The 13,965-nt window shown below is 45.0% G+C and overlaps 1 protein-coding gene across 3 annotated transcripts in view; it reads right to left on the bottom strand.

The window, feature by feature from the left end:
• The window catches only part of LSAMP (limbic system associated membrane protein), a 1,021,870-nt gene that overhangs the window by 22,628 nt on the left and 985,277 nt on the right, over positions 1-13,965 (bottom strand). For 2 of the 3 annotated variants that reach the window (XM_074897459.1, XM_074897458.1), the window contains 3 exons: positions 10,312-10,432; positions 9,265-9,413; positions 3,164-3,199 (listed from right to left, as the gene is read on the bottom strand). In XM_074897459.1, the coding sequence (XP_074753560.1) occupies positions 3,164-3,199; positions 9,265-9,413; positions 10,312-10,432 (306 nt within the window). The remainder of the gene's footprint in view (positions 1-3,163; positions 3,200-9,264; positions 9,414-10,311; positions 10,433-13,965) is intronic. The other variant, XM_074897460.1, reaches the window with a different exon arrangement.

The raw sequence follows: 13,965 nt of genomic DNA, 5'->3' as shown, positions 1-13,965 counted from the left end.
AGACAGGGCTGCTCATTCTCCTTCTCCCCCCCCCTCTGCTAGTTACTGACACACTATTGCCATAAATCTTTTGTCACCCTGTTGATAGCCATGACTTTGTCTGATCAGGCCCCAAAGACTGGCACACTTGAAGCCCTGCAGGCAGTTCTGGGAAATGTTGCATCTCCCTTGCATAGCTTCCAGGGCATTCAAGCTAACCATGCCAAGAAAGCCCCTATTAGTTCGTGGTAAGCCCTCATCACAAAACTCCAGTGAGGAAGGCTCATGGGCTTTGAAGCCCATCGTTCTAGTTAAGCCATTCTGGCATGGACACTAGGTGCTAATCACAGAGGAGGGAGTCTATGTTCAAAGGGCCGAGGACAAGGGACAATGGAGGACAGAAATGGAGCTCATGCTGCAATTTGAGGCTCAACAGTGATCCCACTTGTCCTGTCACTGGCAGGTGTGGTGTGGAATCAACAAATTCTCCTTTTCCAGAAGAAAAACCCTTTTGAAAAGCCACCTGATGATGCAGTAAGGCCCCCTTTGTGACAGCCATGTCTTGTGTTATCCCATTGTAACATGATGTTACAATGCAGACAGGAAGATGTGATGATGTGGCATCATCCCAGAAGACATTTCAGGGCATTTTGGTGCCCGGCTGCAAAATCAGGAGGGCTAGAAAATTTACCAAGTACAATTCAGTTGAGAGCTGAATCAGCTGGGCTCTACCAGCCTTTTAGGAAACTGCCTCATCAAATTCAAGTCCCATGTGTTTAGCTGAATGGGCTGCTTCTGAGTCTCCAGCCTGCCTGAAAGCAAGATGTTTCCAAAGCAGCTAGCTAATGATAGCAATTGCTTAGCATGACTACAGTGCTCTTCTTCTCTAAACACCTTCCTTTTCAATTAATGCTCAAAACCCTACAGGGCAGGGGACCGTTACCCAGGCTTAAGAGAAATGGAAATTGAGGGAGAAAGAGGGAGGAGGCTGTGATTCTGGTCATTGAGGAGAGGCTTATTTGAGAGCTGAGGACTGCATCTCAGAACATCAACCCACAGGGAGGAAAAGGTCTAACAAAATTTTATGCCTAAGGTTTCTTTGAAGATGAACAGCAAAGTAAAAGCAAATGTTGAGATAAGCACCAGTATCTGTGCTGAACTCCAACACTGGAGAAGCTGGTAGGGGCTTTCAGAAAAAATAATGAGGTCCAGAGTATTTAAACTCTACTTTCGCCCTCTGCAAAATCCTCTTTGCGTGTCCTGGGTCATCAGAGATATCCCAGCATTTGGCACCACAAATTCCTGGAGACTCCTCATAGAAGTGATGTCACACCAGGATGTCCTTCAAGATTATATCAGAAGACTGGGGAGCAGTAAAAGGAAAAAAATAGTAACTTCAAAGACAGAGGGGGAAGTGTTTTAAAGGACTGACTGAAGCTGTGCATGATGGCCTTGGCAGCTTGATTAGGAGGGGTATTTGGTATGGAAATCCTGGCCTTGCTCACTTGCAGTTTTTGCTTTATCATTTAGCTTAATGGGCTACTAATTCAAAACCAGCTGTAAACAGGGCTGGCTATGAAAAAAATAAACACTGCCTGCCTGTAGAATTTAAGGATATATAATAAAAATAATCATAAAAAGAAAGAGCCCTGGGTTTTCCATCAGACAAAAATATTTGTCACTGAAAATTCTGCTTAAAAAATGAATACACAAAATTGGAAAACTCCTCAAAACCTTACATCCCAAACAGCCTCAGCAACTTTTAATTTCATATCCAAGCACAAGTTTCATTTGCAATACATACAATAATGGTGTTTAATTGGATTTATTTTTCCACACTAGATTCCCAATGGCCTACTTTACTCCTTTTCTCAGCTCCTTGAATGTTATTTACAAATCACTCTCTGGGATTTAATTTTAATGGTAGCTTGATTCCTGCCCCCCCCCCCCCCCCCGCCCTTTTTTTTTTTTTTTTCTAGGTACTTTTCTTTAATTGTATTTGTGGATTTGCCTTTTAAATAGGCAATTGTGACTACATCCTGAGCCTGAATAAGTTGCCAAGAGCAGAGCTTGATTTGAAAACTGGCAGAGTAGTTAAATGGAGCTGGTGTAACATCCAGCATTTATTGTTCTTTTCATGGGAGTACCTGCAGGTGCTTTACTTGGGCAGGTGCTCTTTTGCAAAACAACATGGGTTACTAATAACACTTTACCTCAAAGCTCTGCGCAGACATTAACTATTTAGGCCTCTGAACAGCCCATGAGTTGAGCGTATCTTCATCAAATGGCTGTAAAACAAAGACACTGAGGAACTCTAGGCAAAGATTTTTTAAGTGAATATGGGGACTGGCTGCCATACTGTTGATTTGGTTTCAAACACTCCTTTCACATGCTGTAACCTGCTTTCTGGAAGTGCCCAGTCTGAGCTTTTTCAGAATCTCAAGGTCGCATCCATGCCCCAAGTCCCATGTGGCTATCAGGGCCATGCTGGCTGGACCTGAGGCATGCTTGGGCAGCACAGCCACAGGAAAAATACTCAGACCCTCTTTTGCCTTCATACCTTTTCCCTTGGAATAAAGCAGACAGTAACACCTCACCGTGCACCTCTTTCCACGCTCTCTGCCTCAAATGCAGCACTATGTGACTGGCAGACTTGGGGGGGTGTGACAGAGGAATGAAAAAAACGAAGTGTTTCACCATGAATAGTTTGCACAACGAGAGTGAAAAAAAACCTCCTGGCAGCAATTTAATTTCTGGCTTCTCACTTGTCCCTTCCACTGACTCTGCAGAATTTTAGGTCTGCTGATGCTTTTGATCCAAATCCAAACATGTGGGTAAAGACTGCTCAGGATGGGAATATATATTAGGAGTAGGTTTGCAGACAAATTGAACCTCACTGAAAACTGTCCAGACCTGAGTGAGGACACAATGTCATGGCTCAAAACTTGGCTAAAAGTTGTTGCTGTTTAGTTGATTGGTTTTTGAAGAGGAAGGGGGAAGGGGAAGGATTGGGAAGGATGAGGAAGGTGAGCAGAAGAGATCAAATGACATGTAGATGAGAAGGGAAAGCCCTTATTTTCCTGCATTTCTGAGCTAGTTTGCCCATCCCTAGCTCTGTGCATTTGTCAGGATGATGGAGAATGACCCGGCTAAAGAGCTACTTCAACAGAAAACATATACTGACCTGGAAAAGGATTGGGGAGTGTGGGTAAAACTCGTTCTAAGGGGGGAAAAAAAACAATAAGCAACATGCAGGAGAAAAGGACAAGCCACTTTTCACACCAAGCAAGGAGCAGATACAAACCTGATGGAGTTGTCCATCCCCAGATTAGGTGAACTAGAGTAGGTTTCATATACAGAGCATTTTGCTAGCAACACACCTAATACACATCAACACCTCCTGGGACTGGGAGTCAAGAGAGAAGTTACTTGCAAAACTAACAAATAATATCCACACACAGCAAGAGGGATTAAGCACCTGCAGTGAAGGTAATTGGAGCTGATGGGCCATATCTCCTCTCTGACTTTCAAGACCACTGGTGTCATCACACTACAGCTCCTCTTAGCTACACCTCTGCCTGGAAGCTAGTGTTGGCAGAGAGGTGAGGTGTGGAAGTCCTCCACGGGTAGTTGCTGTCTCCCCAGAACCTTCTCCACCATGGACTTCTTGCCAATGACAGGTCCCCTGAGGATCTGAGCATGGGAGCAGTCACCCTGATGAATCCTCAAGGGCACTCTGCCTCTTCTGAGCTTTTGCCTTCTGAGGGGAACAGAGTTTTTGCAGACTCTTCAACCTCTAGTTGTACGTAGAGCCTGCTGGTTTGTTTATATGAGTTTACAACGCATCCTTGTTATACGTCACAGCAGGACTTTATTATACATCACTTTTGGCTTCACGCTTTGCTTCTTCCACACAAGGATCTCAAAAGAATTGCAGAGACACTGGCGGAAACCGGTGTCAGAGACCTCAGTCTGAGGCTACCAGTAGTGTTAATTCCATTTTACAGATCATGCAGTTGGTGCATGGAGTGAGGAAGCAATTTGCCCAAGGTCAAATGCTGAACTGTTGGCAGAGCCAGGCACAGAACCAAGAATACAAGCCTCCCAGGCCTGACTCTGATCACTGGGTCTCCTGCCATTACCTCCAGAGCTTGCTGGATGCCTTGTGCTGACGGAGACAAGTTCCTACTCATGGACTGATGAGTAGGTAGACATTTAGCTGTTGAGATATGCCACTATGCAACAGCTGATAGGCCTGGGGCAATGAGTTGTCTCCTGAATTACCTGTAAGGACGGTGGTAAAATCACTACTGATGGACATAGAGCTTGGCAGGATATATCAGTAATATATTATTCTCAGATCAACCCACGCCCAGCTATTTGGAGGCCAGTGCTCTTTATACAGCACCCTTGGTGCAAAGAGGCAGTTTCTGCTCACTGGAGCCCATGGGGACGCAGCAGGTCAGGCCCATCCCTGTGACACTGGCAGATCTCCTGCCCTCATGGTGGTAATGGAGCTGTGTGAATCCACAGCAGGCACAGGGGAGATCGTCTCTTGCCTAGAAAATACAGGGCTAGCCTGGATCTCTGTGTTTATGTAGCAACAGGGGACTATTGTTCTGCGAAAGCAGGCTGTTGTGCTGACATGACTTCCTTGTTATTTAGTTTGGTTAAATAACTCAACTCCCCTTTACCTTCTTCCTGCACAGCAGGCTGCAGACTGCACAGCATAAGCAGTTAAAGCAAAGCACTATGGCCTCATTATCATGCTGCTTTCTATTCAAGGACTCTACCTCTGTTCCCTTCGCCTGCTGAGTGCTGCCTTTATTGCTCCACCCTGGCTCATTAGTCGTGGCTCAGCCTTGCCCCATCTGGCTCTCACCCTAACCACTTTCCTCCTCCCCTGAGTCTCCCCATTACTGACAGCCCCTGGGAAAACACAGGGAGTCAGCAAGGGAGATTTCAGCCACAGTTACACTCCAAACAGTAGCAGTGACCACCATAAGCAAACACTCGGGTGCAACAAAGCTCTGGCAGAGTTAGGAGAAGGGGTGTAAGCACGTGCACACAGCCAGCACTTGTGCCAGGGTGCTCACAAATAATGACAAATTACAGGCAAGTGCCAGTTCTTAAGAACGTGCCTCTTGTTGCAATCAAAATGCCTGGACTGTAATGATAACTCTACCTGAAGCCTCCGGAGGAGGCACGGCTTGGATCCTGTCTGCTGCTGCTTCTAATTGGCACGGGCCTTGCCAGCTGCTGCTTCACCTGGGGGTTCCCTTCCTCCAGGAAGGGTGCAGGGATACAAGCCACAGAGGATGCCGCAGGGGACCTGATGAGGTGGCAGTTTCCTATAATTGAGACAGTTCAGCCAGTAGGACTGCGTAAGGCTGCACAGCAATGCCCTGTTGTCTCCTGCTTTATCCTCTGGGAAGCGCTAGCTCTGCAGGAGGCAGAAGTCAACTAATTTGGAAAAGCTTTCATTTCTTTTCTCTGCCTGGCTGGAATGCACCAGGTGCTATGATTGCTTCTGTGAGCCTGTGGGGGGGTGTGTGTGCTTGCTTAGACATCACACAGGTGCCTGCATATAAATACATGCTCACCTAAACCCATGTATGCGTGTGCTTGTACAGCAGATGTGTATCTGGCATTTATACACCTCTGTACAGCATGGGTTAAGATACAAACTGTGACTTTTACTCGTAGTGCTTTTCATAGCACTGTTAGCTGAGCGGAATGAAAATAAAACAAGTTCCCTCCTTCCTAAATACACTTTGGAAGAAAACCCTTTGTTGCGGCACTACTTCTCACCTCCGTTGCTCTGTGATGGCAGCCCCTGGCTTGGCCTCTGTGTCAGGTAATTTTCACAGAGATCTGTGTTACTGGCCCTTTCCTAGGTCTCACCCTATTTTGTGCATGGGGGTTACAAACCCTGTTCCTAGGGTCTGCAGAGCTGAATCAACCTACTGGCTGCAAAATGTGGTCCTGCCTCCCAGCTCCTCATATCCACAGTTGTGTCGTACAGCTTCCCCCTCTTGCATGAGTTCCGATGCTTGTTGAGCCCTGCCATAAACTAATTCAGCTCAGCCCAACAAAAGAAAACATTTGGGGGCATTCTGGGGGATGGACAGTAAAAGCTGGATTACTTTTCCACTGTTTTAGCAGGTTGAACTGGATCAGCGGGTTGTCCACTGAATACCAGAATAACTGAAACAACAAAAGCATGTCACAGAGAGCAGGGTGAGCAAAAGGGACAGCAGCAAGCTATTAGATCAGCTGTATCATCAAATTGTACCTGAGTAGCCTCTCTGCAAACATATTCCATATTGCTGCTGGAGACAGGCTCCTGGGTAAGACAGACCTTTGGTATGGCCATTTTTATGTTGTTGTAAACTCAGTCTCCAGGAGTGAGGGGTATAAATCTCTCCGCCTACAGCAGGCAATCCTGCTGCTACATCCTTTAAGGAAGATTACTAGCTATCTATTCATACAGCTGCTTTTGTATTTTAATGCATCTCCTATCTACAGCATTGACATCTAAGGCACTCGGTCTCTCTGAGAGTTTTTCAATGCTGACTGAGATTTCCTGGAATCGTAGTCACCCATTTTTCTTTATTGCTAAACTGTTCTTTCACATCATTCTGCTAGTTCTCCTTCTGCCCTCTACCTCAGGCAAAGCCGCCAGTACCTCATTATTAACTCTCTGGTTGTTGCTTCACTCCTGGCTGCCATTCTTTTTTGTGCTGCAATGGGACGCTGAGGAACCATCGCTGTATCTACCTCCCTAGTGGGATGTTGTCCTACAGTGAGCTTGTTCCCTATTTAAAAAGGAAATAAAATCTCTGATTCTAGGGATGAAAAACACTCCCAAGTATTTGAGGATCTGCTGTACCTTGCAAAAACTTGGAACTGCTTTATTTTTCTGCCTGGGTGTGTGGCTGGGAGTGTGCATTACCTGTTATTTCAGCTACTCTGTGATCACTACAGCACTTTTTTCATCTGAGCTTTTAGGTTTTTTTAGCTGCTTTCTTCATCTTTATGAGACTGGATTCCCTTCACTCATTTCCCACCTGATTTCTTAACCTTAGAAATACCATCAGTAGTCTGCCTGAATTTATTTTTCTTCTCCCTCTTTCTCTCTTCCACACTAACTAGAACAGAGATTTCCTGAAACAATATGAAGGGATAACACACTGAAGGAACAGGGCTTAACTAGACAACAAAAATAAAAGTTAGAAACAGTCCACTGAAAATCATCAAATCTCTCTCAGCTTCTGCACCTCCATTCTTCTGGCTCTTGTGCAGTTCTCTAGTGTTTTTCAGCATAAATAGGCATTTAATTTCTAAGGTAAAAACGATAAACAGAATCCAACAACTTGAAAGAAGGAAAGTTTTCTTCATACACATCAAAAGGAGGCTAAAATAGGACCTTTGCTAAGGTCCTAAAGTCATCTTTCATAGTTGCCACATTTCCTCCTGGAATAGTTAACGGCAACTTCACAAGATCCTTGGGTCTCTTACAGGTTCTGCCACTTGTTTTATGACCATGAGTAAACCACTTCTTCACTCTGCACCTTAGTGTCCTATTTCCTACTGCAAAACAGTGCTAACAACACTCACCCATTTCTCAATAACCTGTGATGTTAAAATATTCATTGCTAGCAAATCCTTTGAGATCCTTTGAGGTGAAGTTTGAAGTCATGCAAAATGCTTTTTTAGCAAAACCACTCCCCCAGCTAAAAATCACGTGTGCATACATACATTATTGAATTTCATCTTATATTTTGTTTCAGTGATGCATTTCAGCTCATCTGTGTAACAGGAACCAACAGAGAGGGCCAAATTTAGAATTCAGCCACAAATAATGGATTCTAAACTTAGCATTATATTAATATCAGCAAGAACAAATCTGGAGTATTTGAAAATTATGTTCCAGATTGCTGCCTGAAGATTTTATTTGAATCTCATGACAGTCACAAGACCAGGGTGAAAAGAGTTTCAAAGTAGAAATTTGCTTTGTGTGCTGCAACGCTATAGGAAAGCCAATCTATGTTCTTTTATTATAATATCTGTTCTTTAGAAGAAAACTGCCACAGAATACACCCAAATTTTGCAAAAATTCAAACTGCCACGAAATAAATCCAGAGGTGGTAAACAACGAATGCCAATGGATTTATCCTTCTTCACTCTATCTGTTCAAAAATAACAACACTAAAGCATTGTTTTTCCTGATGGTTTCATTAATCTGACCACACACAGCAGAACCTAGACTAAACTGTGTCCCATACTAAGACTGCTTTACACAGCTTGTCTTTTCTCTGTTTAAAAGGACACACAGGTCATGGCCTGAGTGTTTTGGTTCTACTTAGGACTGTCAGAGGAATAGAGCCCTAAGTCACTTTTGCATCTGTATGTGCATTAGCGTGAGAGGGTCATTCTGCTGCAGTCTATTTCTGGTGGCAATGAAAACGTGTGGTCCAAGTTGAGCCCAAGTTTTAGACCTGGAATCAGGAACTGCATTTTGAATACGCCACAGTTTACCTGTGTGCATGGAAGGTAGGTGAGGGGCAGGGGCCCTGCTTAGGGCCAGGTTTGAATCAGCTGTAAAATTCAGAACCAGCCAGTAACTCTGCTCTAGAGTTTGGTCTAGTCCCAACTTCTGTTTGTTTACATTTCCTATGACAGACTCAGTAACAGATAGGTAGCAGAATGAGATCCAAGGAATTTTATTCCATATTTCATCTGCTGATTACCTTTTTCCCCATGTTCCCTATGGTATGCCTCTTTAAATCATTCTGTCTTTTCCCACTTCCTTCCCTTCCATTTTCAAACTAATTTCTCTTTTTCTTGACTCTCTCTTGTTCTCCTCGGGCTTGGTGGCTAGTTCTCTCCATCTCTCTGAATTACTTGTCATTTCTCAGCTGTCACGGACCCTCCGAGCCCTGGCCTTCTGCCTCCTTATTAAAGGGGCTGTCATTCTAAAAGGTTTTTGTTTTCTGCTTTAAAACAAACATGCTTTTATTATTTTAAGAAAATCTGTCTTGAGCAAAGAAAATCAATCAAAGGGCTTGACTGTAAACTTTTATAATTTGGCTGTGTTTGTGTTTCACAGCAAGTATGAGCATGTAGGTATCTGAAGCAGAGTGCTGAAAGCCTGGTTGGAGGTTTGGGGGGGTGGGGGTGGCAAGTAGATGATTTCCTGAGTATTGGTCACCATGTGCTTCCTACACAACCTGGTCTTCGTGAGAACGTTCTGGGCCTCCCTTCACCCTCTCCCGTACTTACTGTAAAGGTATAGGCTGGCATTTGTGACTCCCAGCTTGTTGGCAGCCACGCAGGTGTAGTTCCCGTAGTGTTCCTCAGTGACGTTGGCCACCATCAGCAGAGACTGGCTCCCCGTGCTCTTTATCTCCAGACCGTTGGCGCTGTTTATCCTGGGAAGACAGGAGAAGAGGTGTGTGGTGCCATGGCAGTTGTGCTTTGGGAAGGAGATCACTTCCTGGCAGGCAGTAAACCAAAGTCATTCAGCTCACCTGGCAGGTGATGATGGAGGGAGGCAGGAAGAAGACACAAGAAGAGAAAGACCAAAGAAGGCATTGATGGAAAGTAGGAGGAGGGAATGAAAGGAAGAAGGAGTGCAGCGGGGTGAAATGCCACCGGTAAAGCAGTGGAAAAGCAAGAAAAGCCAAGGGAAAGGGAGGAAGCCTTTAGTCAGCACTGACTAACACTTGGAAATGAGCACCCCGTGGCCAGCTGAGGGCTAGTCCGTACTTGAACAAAAGGTTTTTAGCGAAACACACCAATTCATGTGTTCCAATATATGCTGAGTCACCCCTGAGCCTGTGCATATGAGTCAGGTTAAAAACTAGAATAACACAACCTTCTTAATGCCCTTACTCTCCTCATTTTCTCTCATATGCAAATCTGGGTAGCACAGAGGGAATCTTACACCTCAGCAGCTCCTTCCCCTAGATGAAGGCACCTAGAGTGGCGTTACCTGCTTGGAGACTAACACTGCCTATTTTTTGGTCTTTCTCATAGGCTATTTAATGCATGAACATTGTCAGGAAGAAATCACTATTGATGCCTTAAATGTGTGTTGGACCATAACTGACTTAAAGGCAAGAGCTCCATTCTCTGTGCTTCCTTCAGCATCCCTCAGCCTCCTCCAGCCCTGCCATGCTGGCTCTACTGAGTCTGATGGTACCATCGTGACCTACATGGCTTGCGAAGAGTAATTTGTTTGAGGAGAAGAGTTGGGAGGATAATAGGTGATTCTCTATTGAGTGGATTAAAAAGGAGAGAAGGGAAGAGGTGAGCCAAAGGTCTTACCTGGTATCATCTCTGTACCACTCGAAATCAGGCGTGGGCACTGCTGACGCCTCGCACCGCAGCAAGGCTTGTCGTCCCGTGGCCGCTTCATTGCTCTTGGACTCTGTGATGGTGGGGGGATCTGTAGGAAGAAGACGCGGTCACTTCACACACACTTCCAGCTGGAACAAAATAGTGAAACTATGTCAGAGCTGGCTTCCTCGTGCAAACCATTCCGGCCGGTGGAGGCCCATGCCTGCTGCTTGCTGTGGCACATGCTCCCCCCCTGCTCCTCTGAAGAATACCTGCTCTTTGAACTCTCCCGGAAACACCACGTTAGCATCACTCCTTAGGCGTGCTTCTCTTCAGCAACACTGAATAAAGTTGTGTCATAAATGCATAGGCATACACAGGCAGAGTTAAGGTTAATGACGGACTTCTGTAATTTATGAATATTTACCTGTGGATCTCTAGTTCACGTGGGCTCATCAGAAAGAAGAAGATGAGAGAAAGACTTCATCAAGGGTAAAGGAAGACAGCAAAAGTAAAAGGAATAAAGGAGGAATTTAGCACTAGCATGAAAATTATTTTCCATACAACCTCTGTGTCTAACGTCAAAACTACAATAAGCAAGGAAAGGACTGAGGCGACATGTAGACAACAGAAATACATTCATGGCTTAAAAGGGAAGAGCTTTAGCAGGAGCCAGGCCACTTGCTGAGACACTTCCCTTAAGTGTCTAAGGTTACAAATCCTACCCAAACCTTCCTGGACATCATGCGTTGTCACAGGCTCCAAAGAGGGCTTGCTGTGAGAGTTGTGCCATGGCCAAACAAAACTTGGGAAACATACTGGCGTGCTCTGCTGGAGCTAGGTCTTAGTGCTGGCTGAGTGCCGGGTACGGTAGCCACCGGCATCTTCAATCCCAGCCCCATGTTCAAACTGTTAAGTGATAAGCTTTACATGTTAAAAAGCAGAATTATTTCCACCTGGCTGCTGAGAGGGATCAGGGAATAAGTGCCTTGTTTGTCATCACTAATACTTGCATACCCTGAGATTATGGGGCTGCAACTCAGCCTACTTTGCTGAGACTCAAGTTACCATACAGCACACTCTGCGTGTACAGAGTACAGCTCCGCCGTCTGTACCCAGCCCAGCACAGAAAGGCCAGAGAAGGAATCAAAACGGATCGTGTCGGTTAAAGAAAAAAATAATTCTGTATGGAAAATGTATGGAAAGAAGTTTTGTTTGTGAACACATTAGCCATCTCAGTGTGATCCCTTTCCTGACCTTAATCGGGATTTTATGCAGGGCTTTAGGGATATTGCAGTGCGCCCTCTAACATCATAAATATTAATAGGTGTACATAAATAGGATCCTACATTCAAAGGCTGTGGGTTCACGTAAATATTTTAATTTGGAAAGGAGGAGGGGTAATAAAAGGATAGTGAAGGTGATTTTTTAAGCATCCTGCTTCGATTTTTTAGTTTGGGCAGTATTTCTTCTTGCTGTCTCACTGAATCCAGTGCAAGAGGTGAGTCAGAAAATGAACGAGCACCTTTCTGTGGACCTAGAAAATGACCCTGACAGGTGTGTGGGGACCCCAGCTCCTCGCAGTCCCTGCCTCAGCCCACTTCCTCGGCCTTTTAAAGGACAGAGCCCAGATGGGTGGATGGGCTATACCTCAGTCCTACCTCTTTTGCTGAGGCACTGCTGGTCCCGAGCAAACCAGCCTATTGTACAAAGCAGTCGCTCTGTGTTTAGCTGTTGGTTTGCTGCCAGGGAAGCCAGGACTGGGTTCTCTTTAGCCGTTTTCCCCTGACTCTTCCACAGGCCTCAGTTTCCCTGCCTGTGATGTGCGAGGGCCATTACTCAGGAAGCCTGAAGGTGGTAGTGTGAGACCAAAGCAAAGGGAGGATGCTCTCTCCTGCAGTCTGGGCTGACAAGCTACGTGCTCCACAGCGACAGCAGATGATAAGAGATAGCCGGGAAGCTCCTGAGGTTGGGCAGGTCCCATTTTTCAAACTTACTGTAGTTTTCCCACTTTCTGCTGCTTGTGGTGTGGTTTAAGGAAGAAAGATGAGGAAAGATGTATGCAAATGTCTAGCTTTCATTCCCCAAACAGGAATTATTTTTTCCCCGTCCATGGCCCTCATAACCTCTTTTTTTTTTTTCCCCTTATTTTGAAAGAAAAGATCTGTCCTGAAGGAATTTGTAAGTTGCTTACATTACAAATTAGGCCACATCTTAATATTACAATATGCTCTCACATTATATTTTCATATATTCCAACAGTAAAAATGTTTAAGGTCTTACTGTAGCATAGTTATTATGAGCTGAAATTAAGTCAAAATCAAACATCCTGACTTTATACAAACAATCTGTTTCAAACATGTTAAAAGCATCGTTGGAATTATGTTTCACAGAAATATTTGAAAATATTAATTGGTTCTCATGGCATGTCTTGGGTTTATAAACTCAGCTGTTTTTGACAGGAAAAACCCTCAACAGTTTTAGTGCAGAAAACCTGCTATGGCAGTTTCACATTAATGCCACATTTGGCCCACGAAGCAGCCAGTATTAAACCACTGCCACCCAATTTCTAAGGAAATTATAAAAAGCTCTGTGATTCTGAAGATGCTGCAGGGAGCCTATAACCTTGACTTCTAAGCAAGACAGACAAGTTGATCTGATGCGATGGCCCGAAGGGAAAAATAGAGACAAAGAACAAGAATGGTAATAAGAGGTGCTAAAATCACCCGTGGTGGCAAATTAGACTGGGGTGGGCTCAAACACTCCCTGTCATCAGCTCTCTGACCTAAGCCACTCCCCTGGAGTGCTACCCATGAATCAAGGCCACCTATATGCACCCTGAAACATGTCTGTAACCAGCTCCAGTTTCAGTTGAAGTTAATATTGTGGTGTGTAAAGTGCAGAAGTTCAGGAGAGGATATGTATCCCACTCATCCATCCCTGCTTGCAGAGGTATTGGCCTTCAAGCAAGGAAACAGAGCAGGTAGATGGAGATACTCACTTTAAATCACTCCAGTACCAAATATAAGCCATAGAAATATGGAGGTGGACATATACACATGTAGGATGGAAAGAGTCACGGCAGTCTGAAAATCTTGTGTCACTGTGAGAGGAGCACGCCAGCAGAGTGAAGTGGACATTTGTCTCAGCACGTATGGGCGATGGGACCCATGTCCCCTCACACATGTGGATGTAAGACACACAGCTAACTGTGCCTCTCAATGTTTTTAGGTGGATTACCATATCCTTCAGGCAAGCCCCTTTCTGTATTGCATTGGTGCACATCAGGTCTCTTAGAAAGAGCTTTACACTAATGACCCCATGCCAGCAAAAAAGTCAAGTTTTTGCAGCCTCTCATTAACACATGCCTCTGGCACACGTGCCCCCAGGCCCCTGGGCTGTGGTACCCAAGAAGGTGCTGCTGGGATGGCTGGGTGCAGGCAGGCATGGGTTTGCTCTGAGCCGCCTGAACCTGCCCTTATCTCTCCTTGCTGCCTTGCTGAAGCTTCTCTTCACACTACTGTTCTCCCAAATATCAATGAGTGAAGACAAGGCATCGCCAGCATTTCTGAAGGGAGAGACAGGGGCAACTCACAGCTCCTCCCTTATTTTTTTTTCTCTCTTTTTCCTTCTTTTCCTATA

This window comes from Athene noctua, chromosome 1 (genome assembly GCF_965140245.1).
Source record: "Athene noctua chromosome 1, bAthNoc1.hap1.1, whole genome shotgun sequence".
In the NCBI taxonomy this organism is placed as follows: domain Eukaryota; kingdom Metazoa; phylum Chordata; class Aves; order Strigiformes; family Strigidae; genus Athene; species Athene noctua.
This window is presented reverse-complemented; position numbering and strand designations above follow the sequence as displayed.